Genomic DNA, 22,148 nt, shown 5'->3' with positions numbered 1-22,148 from the left:
AAAGGAAGATAATAATCCAGGTAACATTTCAGCAAAGCCATAAGAGAGAAACTCACTGTTTGTAACCCAAAATTAAAATGCTGCAAACACACCGTCTCAGAGGGTATTCACAAGCATCATTAACTCTTCTTAATTTTCCTTTTGCCACATTGGCTTGTTTCAGATATTTGCTACATTTAACAAATGCTTTGTTCTTCTAAATAGTGTATGCGGTACAAGAATTCATGAGCATTATGTACAAGATTTTGCAACAGGAAAAGCAACGATCCGTGGGTTTTTTATCATGTCTTGATGAATCACAGGTAAAGTGAAATCAAGTGACAAATAAGAAGCTGAGTCTGAATGAAATGCAGAGGTGATGCAGGGAGGAGGTGAAGCAGAATTTTGCAACGGAAGAATCAGATTCCCAAAGGATGGGAAAAGAGAAGTAATAAAGCAATATAAGAATAGTGGCACAAATGGGCAAGATTTTCTACTTAGTGATAAAATTATGTTGTGGGCTCTTTCACTGAGAGCAACAAATGAAGAAAAAACACCCCAACCAACCAACTAGGTTTATGAGGAGTCCAAAGACAAGCATCTAATTAATATGCTAAAAATGTAAATTTAAAGAGAAAAAGGAATTTAAGTAGAAAATTAAATTTAGGGGAAAAAAAGAATTTAAGGAGAAAATTAAATTAGAGAAAATGTATTTAATATGCATGAAAGAAGGTTATAATAAAAGTTTATATATTAAGACACGTGTTTCCACTGGAGATGTATTAGAGGTAATGAACAAGGGCCTCTTTGGGAACACTCCTTCCAGTTCCCACCAAGACAATTTAGGCTAAAACGGGACCAGAGCAAATTTATTAGGTTCATCAGGGAAATGGAAGACCCTGTTTTTCTTCTTTTTTTAGCTTAGAAAATGGAGAAGGAGCATGATTTCAGGGGAAATACACATGCCCTAAATAGGGGAGCTCCTACTTTTCAGCTGAATAACAATCCCAAGACTGAATAAGAGAGAAAATTCAAAAGCAGTTTCAAATCGAGGGAATAAATGAATGAGGGGAATAGAGAGTTGAGAAATTTAACTTGTTGGGGTTTTACTGCAATTTCCTGTAGAAAAAGTGTCACTGGTGACTCGAGGAGCCCCTGTGAATTCATTACAAGGCATCAAGAAAATGAGACCTACTGGATCAAGCACAGGGGTAATGAGAAGCCCAGGACCCCACAAGAACTGCTTATCCACACTCCACGTTGCTTCATCAGAATAAAACCTAAGCAAATAGGAAAGCAGCAGCATTAATTGCACTTACTGATTAATAACATATTAATTAATATTATCATGAGCAATCCTAATGTTTCAAGGTCTCAGTTGTCTAGAATAACTATTGAGAAGCGTCAAACGGTGATGCCCCAAGACTATTTTTGGTGGAGGTAATCTGAAGTTAAGAAAGTAAATTCATGGCTTATTAATTTTGCATGTATTAATTATGCATATGCATAAGTGTTTCTGGGGGCATCTAGTCCTAATATAGTTCTATTCAAGAGTTTCAAGAAAATAAAGAAAATAAAGGTGAGAAAATAAAAATTTTAAAATATATAACCCAATGGAGAATAATTTCCATCAGCTGCCAATGACGTTTTGTAACCAACAATAAAACCAGCGTGCGTGCGGAAATTACAGATGGGTTTTGATGACTCTCCCCATTAGTCCAAAATGGTGTTTCGTGAATGTAGACATCTGTACACACGGTGGCGGGCAGCATCCTTGACAAACTATGGATGGCTTTAGCAAACCCCCAACAGTGTTTGACCTGTCTGAATTATTTTGTTCCAGTATTGTGAAGGTCAACTTACTCGTGGAGAACCGGCCGTGCCACCGTGTCTCCTTGGGTATGAGCTTTGTAAAAGAGCGTATACAGGTAGGGCAGCAACGTATAGCGGATATTCAAGTAGTGCTTTGAGGATTTCACCAAAACTGAATCAGCTCCAAAAGCAGCAGGATCCTGGAGCTGAAAATAAATATTATTATTATTATTATTGCTGTTGCACAGAGCATTCAGGGTACGACTGAGGGGTACAGCCAAAAATCAGGAAAGTAGGTCAGAGAGCAAGTGCTTGATCCTCATTGTGGACACCACCGACAGGGACCAAATTTGATGTCAGATGATGATTTCAGAAAATGATATGATGCCAAATGCATTCTCCGGTGCCTACAATCAATCCCTACAAAGCTAAACCTTTTGGAGTGAGGATTTCCCAAAGCGTAAGGTTGTACCAGTTTCAAACCAGTCAACTATGTAATGATCAGTGACAGAAATTTAACTATCAGAATTTTATTTAATTATCAGAATAGAAATGCGATGGTGTACCACAAAACAAGTTTTCATAGCAGGATGTACCACTTACCATGCGTTTTTCAGTATTGTGATTCCTGGAAAATGGGTAAAATGCTCCCACTTGCATCCATCGTCTGCAAAGTTCTTCTGTGACATCTTCGAAGAAACCACAAATATCTGCTCCGATCTTAAAATAAAAACAGAATGCGTTGTTGTATGGTGCATTACACTTCAAATCTCTACCAAAAAACCTCCCAGGACTGAGTTGCAGAGATTTTTTTTTTTCAATTCATCCCTAGTTGCTAACCAGGGTAATAGAGTCTCTCAACATAGAACTCATTTCTACATAGAGTCTTCCAAAGCTCTCATCCGTACCTAAATTTGCCCGTTGTATTTTCCTCTGGTTGAACCACAGAATTTCTGAAGTTTCTAAGATGTTTTTCGCGGCAGAAGTAGCCAGGTAAATACAGATTTCTCAGTAACATCAGAGTTCTGCTATTAATTTTACAGCCCACCATCTACCCACACAGAGCTAGAATAATTCAAATACAGGTAGTACAGAAAATTAAACTGAGTACAAGCTAACGCTGCTCATTGGTCTCTTTCTCCCAGAGATTTTTCTTCCTGTTCGGTGCTAATACGCATGCATTAGCGCAGTAGTCCAAAAGTCACAGAAATTCAAATCCTGAAAAGGGAAGTGGTCATTTCATTAAGAAGTGGGTGTTCCTGTCGCATTTAAAGAGCAATCACTAAAATCGATCACTTTGGCAATCACTAATGAATGACAAATAGTAGAGGCACCAGGGGGCTGGAAACTTATAAAATAAGGTATTTTATAACCGTATACCCGCTAAATTCAATAAGCAATCAAGGGAAATGGCCTAAAGCTAAGATCAGTTATTCCTGGGGGAAAAAAGTTTAAACCAAACTCCTAAAGGGATTAATCTATAGGGGGATTAAAATTTATTATAGGTTATTAATTTATTATATTATATGATTAATTTATTATATTATATTTTTATTATAGTAATTGATATAATTTATTCATACATTTATTTAGAAATATTTTTAATATAATTATTTATATATGCCTTTTTTTTTTCTCCAGATGGTCTTATACATATCAGGCTTGATCAGGTATTACGGATACAGGTTTGTTTTGAAAAAGTACCATAACGACTGGTTTCATACATAAGGGATTCCAAAGAGGCCAAATTCCAGCATTCCAGGTATCGCCCATTTTATGTGGTCCCACGTTGCTGCGTTATCTCCCAGCCAGTGTCCAGCATACTTTCCCGATCCCGCAAAAGTAGACCTCGAAAGAAGGAAGCTTCGTTTTCCAGGAAACAAAGTTTCAATGGCTCTGAAAGTAAAAAAAGTTTGGAATTAGGCAAAAAGATTAAAAAAAAAAAATTGTGGAGAGAAATAGATTTGTATAAGGCAAGTTTCTATTCCCTTTCGTTTATTCCGTCACAATGATAAATAAGCTGAGGACACAGACTCCCTTGAGTTTAACAAGATGCCTGTTAACTAAATTAATTATATACATATTCACCTTAAAGAATCTCTCTCTAAGTGTTTGCTTGCCAACCTTCGTCATATTTGTACTCCAAATAATAAAGCTCAGGCCTCCTTCAGCTCTCTCTGCCCATAGCGGCGGCGCTGAAATCCAACACTACGACTTGATTCAGGATTCAATTCCAATTTTAAAAAACCACAGTTTTGAACGCCCAGGTTCAGCCCATTGTGGGAAGACTGATATTGATCCCCAGATCAGATCCCCTGGGGAACGAAATTGCTCAGTTTCTCTAAATAGAGGCCACATGCCCTACTCTGCCCTTTTTTACAAAGATATTAAGAAGGATTCCTCACCGTTGTGTTGAGAGGGTCATAGAGTATCCAAAAAGGTTGTGAACATCATATTGTCGTCCCCACTTCTGCACTGCATCCATACAGAGCGTCTTGGAATACAAGAGTCTATCAACAATATCTACAGGAAAAACGTTCGGAAGAGCATTTAAATTGATTTAATTAAATTAGTTTTTGAAAAATTAAATTTAATCAATTTAATTAAGGGGAAAAAAACCCCGTATTTCTATTCTTTTCCTTCATGAACATTCATGAAATTTTGGCCCTTTTCTGAGTCTGGCATTTGCATTAACCCCGGCACTCCAAGGCCAAAGCGGTAAGTGCTCACCTGTGTCATACAACATTACTACGGGTTTCCAGGTTTATTCATCTTTGCTTTAACAAAGACTATTTCTGTCTTCAAAATTCCCATATCTCACAGCAATCAATTTAGAAATAGCAAAATAATTCCCCGACCGCTGCTAAAACGTGCGCAAATGCAGCTTTAACAGGGTGGGATTTAGTAGCGTGATGCTATTTCAATTTTTCAATTGAATAAGCTTAAATCCAGCTTCCAGATGGATTTCGCATGTAAGGAAGGACTCACCCAGAAACTACACCCCAAATTTCTGAATAATTTGATCTGACCGTTGTACTGGCAATGATCGAATTTCTGACTTGATAAAGAATGCAAACCTTTTAGCTGATAGGACAGTAATTCACAAACATTTTGAATTTTTTTTTTTTTTGCTCCACAGCTAAAGACGATGGACTTACGGGGCGTGAAAGGAGGATAGTTCAAGTCATTCTGCTCACAGCCATTACTTGAGCCTTGAACAAAGTTGGCTACTTCATTCATATCCTGAAAAATCGCAAATTTGAATTTCAAATGGCGGCTATAACGTTCATTTGTAACAGCAATACTTCCGCGGCTTTCAGCCAAATATACAGTCACAAACCCACTTGCCGTGACTATGACTTGAGGGCACAAAAAGCATATAAGGTATAATATTCATAAGCCTCTGAATTCCTTGTCCAGCAACCAAGGACACTGATTTACAAAGTAATCCAAGAAAAAAAAAGAAGAAAATCTTTCTTAATGTCCAAAAGATGATTTTAAGTGGAGATGGTGGTATTCCACTCAAACTGGAGAAATTAAGTTCTATAACGCTTCCCCAATCCTGCAGATTATTATTTATATAATAAAGGTTATTTGTTCTGGCCTGAGAAAAATGACTTTACTGAGCTAAAACCCAAAATCCTGCAGAGGGTGTTCATCTTTTCTCTAGAGGGAAAATAATTTCTCCCCAAAAATACCGTTTATTAAAACTAAAAGTTAGTGTGGTAATTATGATCCTGGTCACAGTCAGTTCTTGGATAAATTAAATTACATTAAATACACCTCTACTGAAAGAAGCAAGCATCCAGCGCATTGGATAAATGCAATTTCTAACAAAATCCCTCCGACACCAGAAAAACAAGGATTTCACCCAATCGCATTGAACGCTACAGAAAAGATACAAATCCCACACAGATTTCAGGCTGTTCTCAGTAAATCTTCCTTCGAATCAGTGCAGACTAAAACTTGACTTGCTATTAGCCTATTTTTGCAAAATGTGAAAATTTCAGGAGTTACTCACAATCCAGATCCCATCGTAGGGCACTTGGTTATAAAATATTTTGCATTCCTCCACCCACCAGCTGGTGCAGTCAGGGTTGGTGAAGTCTGGGAAGACGGTTCTTCCTGGCCACACCTACAATAAAAAAAGGGAAATAATTAAATTAAACCGTTGATGACCTCGCAGAAAGATTAAAATCCTCAGATTTCCTTCAGGTTTATGTGAATTGCTCTCCTGGAGAAACGTTTGGGTATAAAACCTCATGATTATTAGTTTTGCAGGACAGCGTTGATATAGTGATTGGGAGAAGGTTTTTGAGCTGTAAATTGCAAGAGTGAATTATCATTGCAAGAGTGAATTAATATTATCATTATTGAATAATATGAGTTATCATTATTAATTGATACGAATTTTATTATTCTTAAATTCACACGCAGAAAGAAGGCAGAAAGTGTCTTTGTTAACTTCCGAGTTCTAAATGCCAGTCACTTTTAAAGTCAAAATTATTTTTAAGTTATGCAAATTTTATAATAAGCAGCTGCATTTGTGAATCTATTATAAACAGATTTCCAAAGCAGTAAAGCAGGAATTGCTCTCTGATAACTATTGAAAGTAATCAGACATTGGCTGCCCATGTCTCCCAAACCTTCAAATTAGCTCACTTTTCCTTTTGAAAAATCAAAATGTAAAGAAAATTGATAAAAAAAACAGAAATGTTGCAAAATATTGAGAATAACAGAAACATGGAAGATTACCCTGGGCCCAAACTAAATGGGATTTGGGCTCCGACTTCGTAAGGGTTCTATTACCTCTCCAACTAACGGCGTTACTCCATCCGACTCATTAACCCAAACTTTCTTGCTTTGTCCCCTCTCATAGGCTTGGTAGGGAGAACCGTCAGCGAGAGCCTCTGTGCTAATAGCAGCATCCTAAAAAAGTGGAAAACAAGACAAAAGAAAACAGTTCTCTCCGCCAATTATTGGTTCTCTGCGCCAATTATGTAGAGGCCAGCAACTACACAGAAAGATGCCTCATGTAACAACATATATATTAAAAAAACCAATATATATATATATATATAAAAAACATATATACTGATAATGATACTATTTAAAATGGAAAAATTAATAGCTAAATGCTTACCAGTATGATAATGTATTTTTGCCCATAGTCATGCATATAAGTTTGAAAACTGGGGAGGTCTTTGAAGTTCACTTTGTCGTAAGTAAAATCTTTCCTCGCTTCCATGTAGTTGATACCCGTGTGCTGAACATCCTGGGAGAAGATGGGACGTTAGATGCGATGCCGAAGGGTCCCGACCACGGCGCATCTTCTCAACGTGCTGCATTTTGATTAAAAATTCCCAGAAAAGCAGCTGGATGTGAGCACCTGAGGTATTTTTTTAACTGCTATCCATCGCTAAATTGGGGAAAAAATTAGCTTCTGACGCTCTTTAGTTTTCCAGGGTTTCTGAGAGTGTAAAGTGAATTTGCATACTGGGGATGATCTCATTGGTTCACAGATTAAGCCAAAGAAACGCGCATAACGTGGAAATAAATATATTGAGCTGGAAACTTTAAACCAAAAAATTGTTTCCACAAAAAAAGGGAGCAAATGGCATTTAAAATCATTCAGCATTTTATATAGAAAACTGTGCAGCCAAGGAAAATGGCCGTAGCTAAAGAGGAAAAAAAAAAATCACATTTTTACTCACGTAAGGGAGTCCAATTTCTCTGTTTCGCTCCACAACAGCCTTCACCTCGTCGAGAGACCCGTAACCGTAGTGGCTGAGGTGAAATCCCAGAGTCCAATAGGAGGGCAACGCCGGCAACCCTATGAACTGGAAATTAAAACCAAAAATAACGAGCATCATTGACCTCCTCTCTTTGGGTCTGATTCCCTAAATTCTCTGATTCTCTCTCAAACCAGAGATTCAACTCGAGTATGATAAAGTGTGTTTTACACAATCGCCCACAGCTGCTATATTTTTCTATGCTATTTTTTCCCCCAAAAAAACCCCAAATGTGAATGATGCAAAGAATGATGTATCCATTGCTACCCATAAAGCTTATTATTATTATTATTATTGTTATATAAAATTGCCACCTCATTCTGTTTTCTGGCATTGCACCCATTTATTTGCTGCCTTACCAAAAAAGCGTAAGCTCTTAGTTTTAATAACATTATTTTATCATGTATTTATACAGCAGCTGTTATACTTGAATGATGACTTTAGGTAATATCACAACACCAATACCCCTGAACTGAGGAGCGGAATTACCAAGGAGAGGCGAGGTAAAGAAAAGCTGCAGAATGAACCTGAAAAAATTGTGATGATCTAAGTACGGGGAAACTGCATAGAAATAAGGGAAACTGCATAAAAATAATGGAATGGAATGGAATGGAATGGAATGGAATGGAATGGAAAGGTTTTAGTCTAAATTTAAAGATTTAAGTTACTAAAGAACTAAATTTAGTGCTGTTTTAAATTTACGTATCCGTTCTTTAAGAAGTTTAATACATTGAAACATGTATTTGGCCCCAAAAGTACATATGGGAATTAGTTGCCACAGAGACTTCAATAGATATGTAGAAGTGTAGATACTTTGCTACCATAAAATCATGACGAATTGCTAAGCACGTTATCTACCCTATAATTTTAGCATATAAGTAAAGAATGACCGCCGGTGCGTTGTTGCACGCAGACCATTGCAGGCTCCAGTAGCAGACGGCCGTGCTGGCAAACTTTTAGCTCACGTGTACGGATGGATTTAGCAATCTGAGCAAAATCAGTGCTTAAGTTTCACCCTTAAGCCCAACTAACCCCAGAGAGCAGTGCCTGATGACAGTAAACAGGTGAGGGGCAAATCTTGAGTTCTAATTTTGGATTAATAAAATAGCGAAGAGACATGGAAATAGAGGGGGAGAAAACTTAGGAAAAAAAATCTGTTGAATGCATAATTTCTCAACATAAACCACAAGACGATGGAGGTTGGAGATCATCTACTCAAAGACCACCCTTGGTCAAAAAAATGAGCAAGAGCCATTTGCCCAGGACTGTCTGTGGTCATGCTTTGAGTGTCTCCAAGGATGGAGGATCCACCACCTTTGGGCTGGGGTTCACCAACGTACCTTCACGTACTCCTGCACCACTTGCTCGGGGGTGTCTCCCAAGAAGACATAAAAATCAAGAATTCCCCCAATTGTTCTGTAAGTGACAGCCGGCGCCGGCTGCAGGGCGAACTCTGCGAGCAAAAAATGCACAAATCAATTTGGGATGTTACCTAAATCTCAAATAACTTTGATGCCGATACAAAAGGTATAAAAATTGTCTAGGAGAAAATAGCGAACAAAAAATAGTCAAGGAAACCCAAAACCATTGGAGCTTGCAACGCAAGTGGAATGTTTTCAGCTCTTTTTTTTTTTTTCCTAAAAATATCCGTATTTACATTCAATTACAGTCCAGAAAGAGAAGAGAAATCCAATGGCACAACTTCTTCTCATAAAATTTTCAGTCTCAAGACGCTTGAATATTTACTAAGCACCCAAATATGTACACGCTTATCTAAGGGAAATTAAGGGCATGTATTTACAAGTGCTGCTCAGTACAAATTTAGGCTCAGATTCTAATATCTTGTGCTGAAACATCCCTAAACGTGACAAAAATGCGCACAAGGTGTATGACACTGGTCTTGCAATACAACCTTAATGCTGCTTGTATAGGAAACACGAGTAAATGCCTGAAAAAATGGCTGCAGTCACAGATTTTACGACAACTTCATTCAAAATTTGACACGTGATTATTTTTTAAAAAATCTACATCAGCTCAGCAGGATCGCAGTGCAATAGCCCTGCGGATCATTTAAAATATATATATATATATATTTTGCAATACTTAGAGCTATGAAGAAGGCATTCTTACCCATGGCATTGCAGATCATTTAAATAATACCCCGAATTTTTTTGCAATACTTATGGAGAAGTCAGGGAGAATGGAGAATGCCTTACCCATGGCATTGCTATTCATCAAGAAAACACCAAAAGAGGCTCCAGTGTTGTCTTCCAAACACAAGAAGAAAGTCTGAACACCGTATAAGTTATCCATGTTCTTAAAGGAAATCAGAAAAGCTGATTAAAAAAACTCCAATAGCTATATGCACCCTGCGGTATCTCAAAAATATATCACGTGAGGTTAAACTTGTCACAAGGAAACAAACAGCAAAACTAAAATCGCCAACACTAACCTCATTTTTCTTATTTCTCTCTTTTATGGAATGCCTTTAAGTTGCTTAAAATCTGTTGAAAGCAGAAATTTAGGGAAACCAACCTTCAGTGGAGCTGTTTGGATAAGAACTATCTTCAAACCTCCACATATCCATTATTTAAACGATGAAGGTTATAAGTTGCATCTCTAGTAGGGATGGAAAGAAAATAAAGGTGACAATTTCATGCGTTGCCGATAATGAGGCAAATTCCGGGTTTTGGTTCAAAAACCAAAACAGACGTAGCAGCCCATAGACCATGTCTCAAAGCTTTGAAAGATCCTTCTTCTAGAACGTTAATTAACTGCAAACATCGAGCTGCTCCCCAAATCCCGTTCACATCGCTCCTATTTCAGCAAAAGGCTTCAGGACTTACTCCAAATGCAGCACAAGGATCGGTGCTGCATTAAACAGCCTCAGTTTAACACTCGTTTAGTCTCCTTCTTATCTCCAATAACGAGAAACGATGTTGAACGGAGGTTGAGATTCTATAGTTATAAATAAGCTGGTTTAGGGACTCACATAAAATCAAGTGTAAAAATGTTCTTATTATTCCTTCTTTCATGACCTACATTACTTTTCTTGCTCCCTAGCACTGATTATACACCAGAAATTTAATGTTTTCTATTGGGTGGTTTTTTATAACATTACCTTCTCAAGTGCTTACACACACACTACCAAATATTTCCGTTTTCTCATCAAGCCTGAAATCTATGAATAAGCACAGCAATAACATTTGGTCGGCCATTTCCCCCAAAGTACCCCCCAAAAAAACGTCGTGTGTGGGAATCCAAGTCAGAAAAAGCAATAAGCAAAAAATGAGTATAAATAGCAATGACTGATTTTAAATCACAAATTTTGCAAGTTGATGCAGTGACAGAGCAATATAGTGTCAAAACCTCGCGGATTCAGGATAAAACATCTCATTGCAGATGGAAGAATAAGCTTTTATACTTTCTGAAAGCCAGATGCCCTAGAAAGCACCTTGGGGAAAAAAAGGCAGAAAATGTAGAAACAAAATAATTGCTGGCAGATCTATTTTGCTTTATAAAGCAACAGCCACTAAGGGCAACTTTGCATTATTTCCTAAGATACGACGCCACGGAAGGAGAAGTGCTCCATCTACCAAATTTTGCACACAGCAGTGCACGGGCAGGAAAAAACAGCACAAAACCACGTCTGTCAGATATCAATGTTCATCAGCTGATCTGCAGCAAAACCCAACCAATTCAACCCAAATATTTAGGAAAAGCTATTCCAACAGGAATTTTTTTCAGTGGTATCTCACATTTTGCAACACTTGGCAACTCTTTAAGGCAAAAAAAAAAAAAATCAGCGGATATCGTTAATGTGCCAACTATGGCTGGATTCCAGAATTTACCTGAAAAGAAGGAAAATGTAATAAAATAAGTGCTTACTCCGGAAGGGGCCGTGTCCCTGCTGAATATGGGCCAGGTTTTCCAGTTGACATCGTGTTGGTATTGCTTATGCACGTGCTCGCCCACCCCGTAGATGTTGCTGCTGGGGAGTTTGATGGAGAGCTGTAAAAACTGCTCGGCATACAGCAGCGGGCCGATGGTGGTATTGAACCTGGCAAGACGATGAAACGGTGCATAAAAAATTTTTATGCTGAAGGCTGGATCCATTAGTGTCGCTGAACCCCCCCCAAAAAAAACCCCAAGCCATTATTTAAGAAAGCATTTGCATCATGTGCCACTACTAATTTTCTCATATGCATCTCATAATTTGGCCAAAACCAGTCATGTTACACATCGCAGTAAAAATACTGGGTGTTTTTAATAATAATTTATTAATTGTGAATTTTTTTTTAATTGAAACCATAAAACACAACGTTATTTTTTTTTCCAAATTACATGAAAGTCTAAGGAAAATTTAAGCAATCTTCTAGAGTGCCATTTCAAACAGGTCCCACTGAATTAAATTATTCTCCCCTCCACGTGCCAACTAAATCAGTCCTGAGCACCCACTCCGTCTTTCATGCGCTTGCTAATGGTAAATCAGTCTTTAGAGAGGCTTTTAAGAAAGCAAACAAGGCTAAGAACAGGAAAAAAAGTAAATCCTAATTAATTAAACTTGAAGAGATGATAGCAATCCGACTCCTGCTAGCAGTCAGCTAAGCAATCACTTTTTAATTTATTTAATAAATATTTACTCCTGAGGCTTCTGCCTTCCGCGGGTCTCAGTGCAGGGCTGTTAGCCCAGCTTTGCTTTCGTCAGGTTTGGGGGGGGGGGGGAGTGTTAAGAAAACAAAGATATTAAAATCCTTCAGTATAGAAGCACTTTGAATATTTTTACTTACAATATTCTAAGTCCAGCTTAGCACCAGTTGGTACCAAATAGTCTCCTACCACACACTTGGAGCGCAACCTGATTTTGGGGGCTGAGACCTTCGGGAGGAGCATCATAAATAAGAAAGGAAAGATGCAGTAAAAGGTGATGCTGGGAAGGATTTCTCATCGTAACTGATGAATGGGTGGCACAATTTGTGGATTAAGGGAAGAAGAGGGCACAGAGCCAAGATGGCAAAACCAAAACCCCACGAGACAGACCTCCCCGTCTCCCAAATTGTATGTGGAAAAAGCCTTTCCCTCCTGCTTATCCATCAAAAGAAGAGAAGCAGCAGTTCACGTGCCCAAGAGGGCACCTAAAGCAACGCAGACCTTCAGAGAAAACAGATGGCATCACGATTTCATGGATAAAAAGCCCAAAATTTACTCACAAAACTTTTCCGTTGCTTGCTCTGGTCACCTTGATGCCAAAGGGATTTTGCTGGACATCAACTTTATATTTCAAGTTGGAGGCTGCCGGTCCACTGAAAGGTCCCACGTGCTCATGGGGGACTTCAAATCTTTGTGTTTTAGGATCGGTGATCTATGCATGTTTAAAGGACAAAATGCATTTAAAGAACAAAATAAGTGATTTAGAAATTAATGCCTCATTTTAACACTTTCCAGCATGACCAGACAAATTTGACTTGGCAAAAAAAAACCCCAACCACCCATTGTCAAAACAGCATCACAACAAGAAGTGGTCAACATCAATAAACGGCAAAATTAAGACTGCAAACCTACCCAGCCTCTTTATTTGGGTAGATATGAGGGCATTTCCCATTATTGCTGGATCTGAGGGTATTTTTCCCATGGAAAATATGCAGGAGGCAGAATTCTGCATGACCATGTTCGTAGGCATGGCCCAGCCCTTCTTCAGCATCTCATTTTCAGTCTTTCTACGTGTCCTACCTTGGCTGGGTGGAACCAAACTCAGCCTGACTCCCGGATTTTTGGCAGGAAAACATGTGGCACCCTCCAGCCCCAAGCGAATTAAAAAAAGAAAAAAAAGGAAAAAAAAAAGAAAGAAAAAAAAGAATAAAAAGGAAAAAAAAAGAAAAAAGGAAAAAAGAAACAAGAAAAAAAAAGAAAAAAGAAAAAAAAAGAAAAAAAAGAAAACAAAACCCAATAAAACAAAACAAACAAGAACAGAAGTCCTGTCCAGCCCCAAAAATCCATGGATTTTGGCATATTTACTACACACTGAGCGCTGAATTTTCCATAAAACACAAAACGCTTTGGAAGTGCTAAAGCTTTCTGCCAAACCAATCGTGAGAGAGACGTAAATGAATGTATTTGGCCAAAAACTGTTTTCTAATGACGAGGGGAGTAAAAAAAATGGACGTAAGTTAAAATCTGATCTTTTTAAAGGTATTTGCGATTTTCCACACACAAATCCTGCTGGGTTCAGCCTGGGCTCCTCTGGGTACAAAAAAGCCTCTCCTGGTCAAAATTTTTCTTTGGAAGTACAAGGGTGTATTTTGGTGGGAGTCATGGGGCGAGAAAGGGAATTAATCCGCCTTTATAACCCCACAGCATCTCCCTCCTGCGCCAGCCAGGCCAAAATCTTGCCACTAACAGGGTGAAAAACTCACCTTGAACCGAAAGCGATTTTGTGTCTGATACTGCGCCGTGAGGAGGACGGTGTGGATATCATTCTTGAAAAGTGAAGGTGAGGAGAGCCGTGTCAACGTAGCTTGAAACCCTTGGATGGGGAAATGAAATGAAATGAAATTAAAATAAAATAAAAATATAAATAGAAGTAAGTAAAAAAAAATATAAATAAAAGTAAGTAAAATAAAAATATAAATAAAAGTAAGTAAAATAAAAATATAAATAAAAGTAAGTAAAATAAAAATAAATAAAAGTAAGTAAAATGGGAAGGGAAGGGAAGGGAAGGGAAGGGAAGGGAAGGGAAGGGAAGGGAAGGGAAGGGAAGGGAAGGGAAGGGAAGGGAAGGGAAGGGAAGGGAAGGGAAGGGAAGGGGAGGGGAGGGGAGGGAAGGGGAGGGGAGGGGAGGGGAGGGGAGGGGAGGGGAGGGGAGGGGAGGGGAGGGGAGGGAAGGGAAGGGAAGGGAAGGGAAGGGAAGGGAAGGGAAGGGAAGGGAAGGGAAGGGAAGGGAAGGGAAGGGAAGGGAAGGGAAGGGAAGGGAAGGGAAGGGAAGGGAAGGGAAGGGAAGGGAAGGGAAGGGAAGGGAAGGGAAGGGAAGGGAAGGGAAGGGAAGGGAAGGGAAGGGAAGGGAAGGGAAGGGAAGGGAAGGGAAGGGAAGGGAAGGGAAGGGAAGGGAAGGGAAGGGAAGGGAAGTATAATGAAATAATTATATTGAAATGGAAATCTGCATGCACCTAATTCTGGGAGCTTTGGTGCCAACTTACCCTCTTGAGTTGTTCGCAGCCCTCCATCCACTTTGTACCCATGGTTTGAAGAGAAAAAGCACCACGGCACATTGGTGTCGCTCTGGGGGCTCCAGCAGCAGCCGCGGAGGGTGCAGAGGCTCTGGTCCAAAAGAGGAGATTTTAATATAAATAAATCCCATAATAAAGTGCACCCATGGTGCACCCGCCAGAAAACCCTATACAATATTTGCAACCAGTTTGACTCCATCTCTGAACGACCTCTCAGGTCCTTTTGGTGGCAAAGAGCGTCGACAAGTTGTTTTGGGGATTCAAGGTGGAAAATTGCTCATTAGTTCTGAAAAAAAATGAAGATTCTGGACATCTGTTAAAGCCACAAGTGACTTACAGAAATCATTGAATCATTTGAGCTGCGACAGCCACAAAAAGGGTGAAAAAAAGTAATGCACTGAAGACTGTGTAAAAGTGAAGGTTGTTTTTGCTTTTAAAATAGTGGAAAAAAACAATAATTTGAGCATAGTGACAAAGCCTTTCCTCTACGTTTTATGGCCATCTCCATTTGCCTCATCGAATGCGTCACCAACCCAGCATCGGGCACGTCAACCTCCACACCAGAAATGTCCGGGCGAGTTCTGCACAGGCTCAAATGGAGAAAAAAACACCTTTTTTAAAACAAGCAACAACAAAAAAAACAAACCCAAGCAACTCAATCCATCGTCTAAAATGTATCTTGGTGGGGTGACACCAACCTCCCCAGCCCAATAAACTAGGGCACCTTCACTTCGCTATTAGAAATTAAGTTATTCACCCACTTTTCAAATGGGTTTTACCTCTGAAGGTAAGATTTGGGTCATGTATCACTTTAAACATTTTTGTTGTCGTTCTTTATGAAATAAGTCATTCCTGGGGTCAAAGTGTCGCAGTGATACGGAGGGAACTTCATGGGGAGTAAAGGGCTGCGTCCATAAACGACCTCCGCCCGACATCCAGATCTCCAGGACCAAGCACGGACGCCCTATAAACCCAGCTCCACCATTTGAACTGTCTTAATGACTGTTAAGGCTAAATATTAAAAAATTATTGTTTAATATCAGAGGCGACCCCAAAGCCTGGTTGGCTAATATTCCCTTTCTCCAGTTTTATAAGGCTGCTTTTCCATCTTCCAATTGTTCTTTCTTCTTTCTAGACCATGGACTATTTAAATAAAACTCTTAAAATAAGAATATTTAAATAAGACTTTAAATAGTCTTCATGACTATTAATGACTTTGTATTTTCAGGTAGCATCAAGTATCAAGTGTGCCTATATATATATATATCTTTTTATATATATATAACTTTTATACTATATATATATATTATAGTCTATACCTTTAACGACCAGCACCAAGAAAAAAGCAGAGTCCACCCGAAAAATTATTTATTTATATATACTTTTATATATATATAAAATGTATATACCTAAATTATATATATTATGTTATGTTATATCATATATTATATCTAGTATTTATTTTTATATATTTTATATATTTACTCATATATGTGTAAATAATTTATATATATACATTTTAAAAACTTTTATAGTATATATATTTTATAGTCTATATCTTTCATGCCCAGCACCGAGAAAGGAGCAGAGTCCACCTGAAAAATTATTTGCGCTATTATAAAAGCCACTGCTTTGTGTAAATAAACATTAACGCTCACCCCACTCTCCGGGCCACAAAAACCACCCGAGAGAGACCGATACGAAATACCGGGGACCGAATCCAGGCTTATCTAGAGATAAGGCGGACGCCAGCAGAGGTTTAACAGCGGCGTAAGCGCTAACTCCTGAGCTCTGCCCCGGGGGCGAAGGCGATGGCGTGACCGCGCACATAACTGCACCATTATTTTACATAAACCCACAGAAATCAACCAATTTATCAGAAAATCCCTACGAGCACGTCCCAGCCGTGAGGGGTCATTTTTCAGGGCGTTTTTCTTGCCTCGTCAAACTTTGCTCTCGTTTGCAGCGAGTGGTTAATGAATACCAACTCTCCTCCGTCCTATGCATGGTTAATAAATAAGTATTTTCAGTATTTCTGGTTATACATGCCCATTTGCTGGCTTTTTATTTATATTTTGCATGTATGAGGAAAGCAAGGCTTTCTACCAGCTAAACAAGCTTACATGTAATTTAAATTAATTGTCATTTTCCCAGCGGCCTTTAGCCTGAAATCCACTTAATGGTAAAAAAGGCAGCGGCAAATTGCCTTTATAATTTATTATTATTATTATTATTATTATTATTATTATTATTATTATTATTATTATTATTATTATTGAAATAAATAAAATAATTTTGTGAAATCAACTCTTCATGAAGGAAATAGGATTTTCAGCTCGTTCGCTTTGCGGCCCTGCTCCGTTCCGCACCGAACCTTATAAAAAAAACCCAATTAAATCTTAGGGGTGATGCAAAATGTGGGACTTAAAGGAAGACATAAATAGAACTTGTGGCACGACTGTGGCGAGACTATTTCCCGCAATATGCGATGTCTGCGTTGCTTCTCCGCTTTTATTCTCAAATTCAGCAATATTTAATACTAATATTAAATTGTAACTTTAATACTAACATTAAATTATAAGTTAATATTTAACGTTAGTCACTTGGTACGGCACAGCCGGCTCCAATGTATTAATTAAAGATTAAAATGATCCGCAAGGCTGCTCCGACGCTACATGCCACCTCCCATGGAAAAGAGGGCTCTGCCATCAGTTTGACCTTTAATTACGGTTTTAGCAGCCAAATTGTATTAAATGCTATTTTATGACATTATGATAGTGGTTTTTGCTGGAAAACTGAAATAATTCACCCCGTTTTCTAAATTCTGCGTTCCGTTATCGAGATGGCACCAACGTAAGAGAGCGATGGAGACTCGATTTGCTTCGGAAACTATTGCAACATTACAGCCTAAAAATCTTATGCATCGTGATGAGCTAATTTTTATTTTAATATGCCATTAGAAACGTTCATATCACGCCAAAAAAAAGGCGGTTTCAGCAAAGTGGAAAAATTTCCAGATTGGTTGGTGTTGGCCCAGTTTTGTTCCCGACTTAAATTTAAATCAACAGGATGGACTTTGTCACTGCTCCAAGTGCTCCCACACGGAGAAAAATCCAACTCGGTAACGGGCTGAAATTGGTTAAATTGGTTACTATCAGTGGCTGCACGTCACCAAAAAATATTCAGGCATTTGCCAGTTGAAAAATGGTTAAAAAAAACCTGCTCTGGTAGAAACAAGGTCATTTCTTTTGTTACTAAATGGGAGTAATTTATCCCATAGGTGTTAAGCTATAAAACCTATTTTTTTGCTTCTTTTTTTGATGTTTTCGGACCTTGGTGGCGACTTGGTCCGGGATGCAGTCGATCCGCTCGGCTGTTCCCACGCTCGGGCAGTTTGGGAAAAATTCTGTGAGGCAGAGAAACGAAGGGGTTAATTTCAATAATTTAAATTAAAAGTATTGCTACTACTGTTGCTCCTACTATTGCTACTACTATTGCTACTACTATGATTATTATTAAATGTCCTTTTAACGATTTTCCCAAGTCGTTTCTCATCGTCTCGAAACTCTCCAACCATGAACGTCACTTCCAACAAGCCTCAACCACGGCTAACTCGCTCGTTTTACAAAATTCTGTGCAACTGCTCCAGATAAAATCAGCACTTACGGGTGCTTTTGGGTACGGTTTCCCTCGTTGCTAAAATCCCGATGAGGACACAGGCCACGGCCACCACCAAACAGAAGAGGACGATTAATAGAATTTCCAATTTGCTGAATTTCTTCTTTTCCATCTATGCTCAGAAGAACGCTGTTGTATGAGGAAACCAAAATTAACAATTTTGGAAAACTACTTATAGCGTGGCCAGCAGGAGTAGGGAAGCGATCGTGCCCCTGTACTCGGCCCTGGTGAGGCCGCACCTCGAACACTGTGTTCAGTTTTGGGCCCCTCACTACAAGAAGGACGTCGAGGTGCTGGAGCGTGTCCAGAGAAGGGCAACGGAGCTGGGGAAGGGTCTGGGGAACAAGCCTGCTGAGGAGCGGCTGAGGGAACTGGGGTTGTTTAGCCTGGAGAGAAGGAGGCTCAGGGGAGACCTCGTCGCTCTCTACAACCACCTGCAAGGAGGTTGTAGCGAGGGGGGGGTCGGTCTCTTCTCCCAAGTAACAAGCCATAGGATGAGAGGAAACGGCCTCAAGTTGTGCCAGGGGAGGTTTACATGGGATATTGGGAAAAACTTCTTCACCGAAAGGCTTGTCAAGCATTGGAACAGGCTGCCCGGGGACGTGGTTGAGTCCCCATCCCTGGAGGTATTGAAAAGACGTGTAGATGAGGCGCTGAGGGACATGGTTTGGTGCTGGACTTGGCAGTGCTGGGTTAACGTTTCTACGTGCTGATCTTAAGGGTCTTTTCCAACCTAAATGATTCTATGATTCTGCGATTCTATTCCAGTCTTAAGTCATATCCCCTCATGCATACGTTACCATAAGGGCCAAGTACAGTAATTCTCATATTCAGAATAACTCAGGTAACATTGATGATGTCATTAGTCATCACTGAGGGATTTCTTTTCCTTTCAAACTGCAAACTCCTTTCAAATATACACAAAGCAGAATTTTCATCCAACTCTAATTATGTAGATGATTTTTTTTTTTTCCATTTTACTGAAACTCCAGAACCAAAACTGAACGGATCTCCACATTTTGGTTTTGCAAGTTTTATTTTTTCAAACAAACAAAAACTCCAGTTATGTAAAGGAGGATACTAATTTGCCCTAAAAAAAAAAAAATATTAACCGGGTAAGATCGTTATTTGTAAAAGAGAAGGAAAGTGTGTGCCTAAAAGGAACAGCTTAAGCCTGTTGCACCTCTTCACCTCTCGTGCCCAAGCAGCCCCAAAAAACTACACTGAAAAACATTCACTTTAACCACTAAACAATACCGGTGCTCTGCCGCGCTGCAATTCCCTTGCGTATTGACTGAATATTGACCAGGAGCCCTACGAACTAACATTCATTTGGGGGAAAAACTGAAATAATAATGATAATAATGATAATTATAATTAATAATAATAAATAATAAATGTTAAAACTGCAGCATTATTATTGTTGTTGCCGTTATTACTGAATTTTTTATTGCCCTAAGCACCCATCCCAAAAACCCATAACATTCAATTTTCCGTTCTTTCATTCCCGAGTATTTAGATGTTAAAAATAAGGACGTTTGATTTATAAATGTCTATTTGACCACCAGGCAAATAGGCAGCAGCCGGGCAAAAATTTCTAGAAAAACAGGGACCCGGTAAATTAAACTACGTACCTTACAGCCCTTTTGCCTTCCTTTTTCAGCTGTTGCGGTCGGCTGTAAATCCACGTTTTATTCCGTCCTGTTATCAGCTGGGTGCATCGTTTGCTAACAAAGTCCGCCAACGGCAGCTGCACGCCTCCAGTGTCGCCGGGCCTTTTTTTTTTTTTTTTTTTTTTTTTTTTAAGGCTTTACGGCTTCATTTTGCTGATTCTGCAGAGCCCTCTGTCACGAGAAATAGGCATTTCCCCGAATTCATGTTTCTGCTATGGCGGGTTTATCACAAGTTTTCTGCAAGCTGCGACGCAATATCCGAGTGCAGGAATGAAAAAGTCAGGGACTGCAAAAATTAGTAAAAACGCTATCATATCAAGGGTATTTTCTTGTGTCCCAGTTAGATTTGCAGGAATTAAGAGCCAATTACGTCCTGAAAATCAGTGAGTTGAAGACAAGGGAATTCTGGCAAATCCATGAAAGTAAGAAAATTTGCTTCCAACTCAGCAAAGGTACCTGGGACCTCCCCAGATCAAGCTCCACCCTCAAACAAAAATCAGCCACTAGGAACGAGGTGCCTACCCCCAAAATCTGCCTCTTTCACACCAAAATGACGAAACACCTACCCCGGGCATTCAAGGGGAAAAAGGAAAAAAAAAAAAATTAAAAAATTTAAAAATCACATTACAAAACCCAATTCATATTGAAAAGATTCATTCAGAAACTCCACCAAAAAACAAAGGAAGGAAAAGAGAAACTATTCCTGCACCTCCGCCCTTACGGTGCTCACCTGGGGGGCAGGGCAGGCGCTTTCAGGGTTATTTTTGCATTTTTTACGTTAAAAGCGGAGAATGTGCCACAGAGTCCTGATGCAGAGGTTGGAGACCGGCCTCCTCCTTGTGCAAAGAGCATGTTGACCTGCAAGCAGAAGCTACCACGTGCTTAATTACTGAATTACTAAATTATCCTGCTGACACAGAGGAAAACTACAGGTGATCCCTTTCTCCCTTTGTTTTTACTTCGGTTTATTCATTTGCCACGTGAGTAAATGGAAGCTCACCAGGCTTGGCAGAATCCCAGCCAATGGGTCTGGCAGCAGTCAACCTGAAGAAGGCTTATCCCACAGTGAGCTCGGTCTCAAAAATCAGGAGTTTTCATTCTAGAACAACTTACACCAAGAAATTTTTATTTTGTTTGCTAGCTAGGTCTTGAAATCATTTCAGCCACATGATTGCACTCCCATGGGAAAGCAACAAACGTGTTTAAAATTCATTTTCAGTTTAAAATTCATTTTCAAAGTACCTGTAGGAGATCCAACACATTGTAGACGTGGCGTCAACTCGGTCTGCTGATACCTGGACAGACCTTCACCCGTCTGTGTATTTAAAAATGGGCCAAAATAGCACTTTTTGGGCCAGGTGCGAAGCACTGAAGAGAGAAGGACCGTGGTCTGAAACTGCATCTTGGTGTTTTTTTACACTTCTTTGTTAGTTTGAGTTACAGCCACAATAGTCATCGCGATGACCATGTTCCCAACCAAATCCTCGCTGGGTCAAAGGAGGAAGAAATTTTGCAGCTCCCCGTGTAAACAAGGGAATGAGGTGTCATGAAGCTGTAAAGATAGCAGTCACTGCTGGAGACTTTGCTGTCAGAAGCGGAGCAGATGTCTCTCAAGGTCTCATGAGGACCTGAGACACGACAACGGAACGTGAATGTTATATTACCACGTGTAAGAAAAAAAAATATATCTTTTTTATTGCTAGTGAAAGTAGAAACAGAAACTGAGGCGGAGTCAGGTGCTGTGGGAACAAGATTCATGATGGTCTGAACCACGATCATGAATGTGGTGCTTATGTCTGCAAATTAATAACTGCTATTTTTTGAGGTAGACAATATGTCCTACCTATTGCCAAAAATGTATTATCTCCCCTTTCAGCTGCAAAAAAATTAAAAATTTGCTTGGAAAAATAAAAAGTGTATTTTCTCTGTGACTGCTCACGCCTTGGACAGATCAAAATATGCTTGACAATGCGACGTGACCAAAATCTATG

The 22,148-nt window shown here is 39.3% G+C and overlaps 1 protein-coding gene across 2 annotated transcripts in view; it reads right to left on the bottom strand.

The window, feature by feature from the left end:
• Positions 1–20,995, bottom strand: part of LOC143173365 (maltase-glucoamylase-like) — a 47,103-nt gene extending 26,108 nt beyond the window's left edge. The window contains exons 1-20 of one of the 2 annotated variants that reach the window (XM_076363590.1): positions 20,888–20,995; positions 20,119–20,443; positions 18,473–18,613; positions 18,139–18,212; positions 14,777–14,897; positions 13,997–14,106; positions 12,794–12,945; positions 11,472–11,643; positions 9,800–9,899; positions 8,924–9,036; positions 7,506–7,631; positions 6,935–7,066; positions 6,601–6,720; positions 5,813–5,926; positions 4,950–5,034; positions 4,197–4,314; positions 3,516–3,687; positions 2,395–2,511; positions 1,843–1,997; positions 1,175–1,259 (exon numbers count right to left, since the gene is read on the bottom strand). In XM_076363590.1, coding sequence (XP_076219705.1) covers positions 1,175–1,259; positions 1,843–1,997; positions 2,395–2,511; positions 3,516–3,687; positions 4,197–4,314; positions 4,950–5,034; positions 5,813–5,926; positions 6,601–6,720; positions 6,935–7,066; positions 7,506–7,631; positions 8,924–9,036; positions 9,800–9,899; positions 11,472–11,643; positions 12,794–12,945; positions 13,997–14,106; positions 14,777–14,897; positions 18,139–18,212; positions 18,473–18,596 — 2,190 coding nt within the window. In that variant the 5' untranslated portion in view covers positions 18,597–18,613; positions 20,119–20,443; positions 20,888–20,995. Of the gene's footprint in view, positions 1–1,174; positions 1,260–1,842; positions 1,998–2,394; positions 2,512–3,515; positions 3,688–4,196; positions 4,315–4,949; positions 5,035–5,812; positions 5,927–6,600; positions 6,721–6,934; positions 7,067–7,505; positions 7,632–8,923; positions 9,037–9,799; positions 9,900–11,471; positions 11,644–12,793; positions 12,946–13,996; positions 14,107–14,776; positions 14,898–18,138; positions 18,213–18,472; positions 18,614–20,118; positions 20,684–20,887 lie in introns of those variants that run through there. The other variant, XM_076363591.1, reaches the window with a different exon arrangement.
• Positions 20,996–22,148: the final 1,153 nt, after the last annotated feature.

The sequence above is a fragment of the Aptenodytes patagonicus genome, unplaced genomic scaffold (assembly GCF_965638725.1).
Source record: "Aptenodytes patagonicus unplaced genomic scaffold, bAptPat1.pri.cur scaffold_71, whole genome shotgun sequence".
NCBI classification, from domain to species: Eukaryota; Metazoa; Chordata; class Aves; order Sphenisciformes; family Spheniscidae; genus Aptenodytes; species Aptenodytes patagonicus.
Note: the sequence above shows the minus strand (reverse complement) of the source record. Positions and strands in the feature narration are given on the sequence as shown.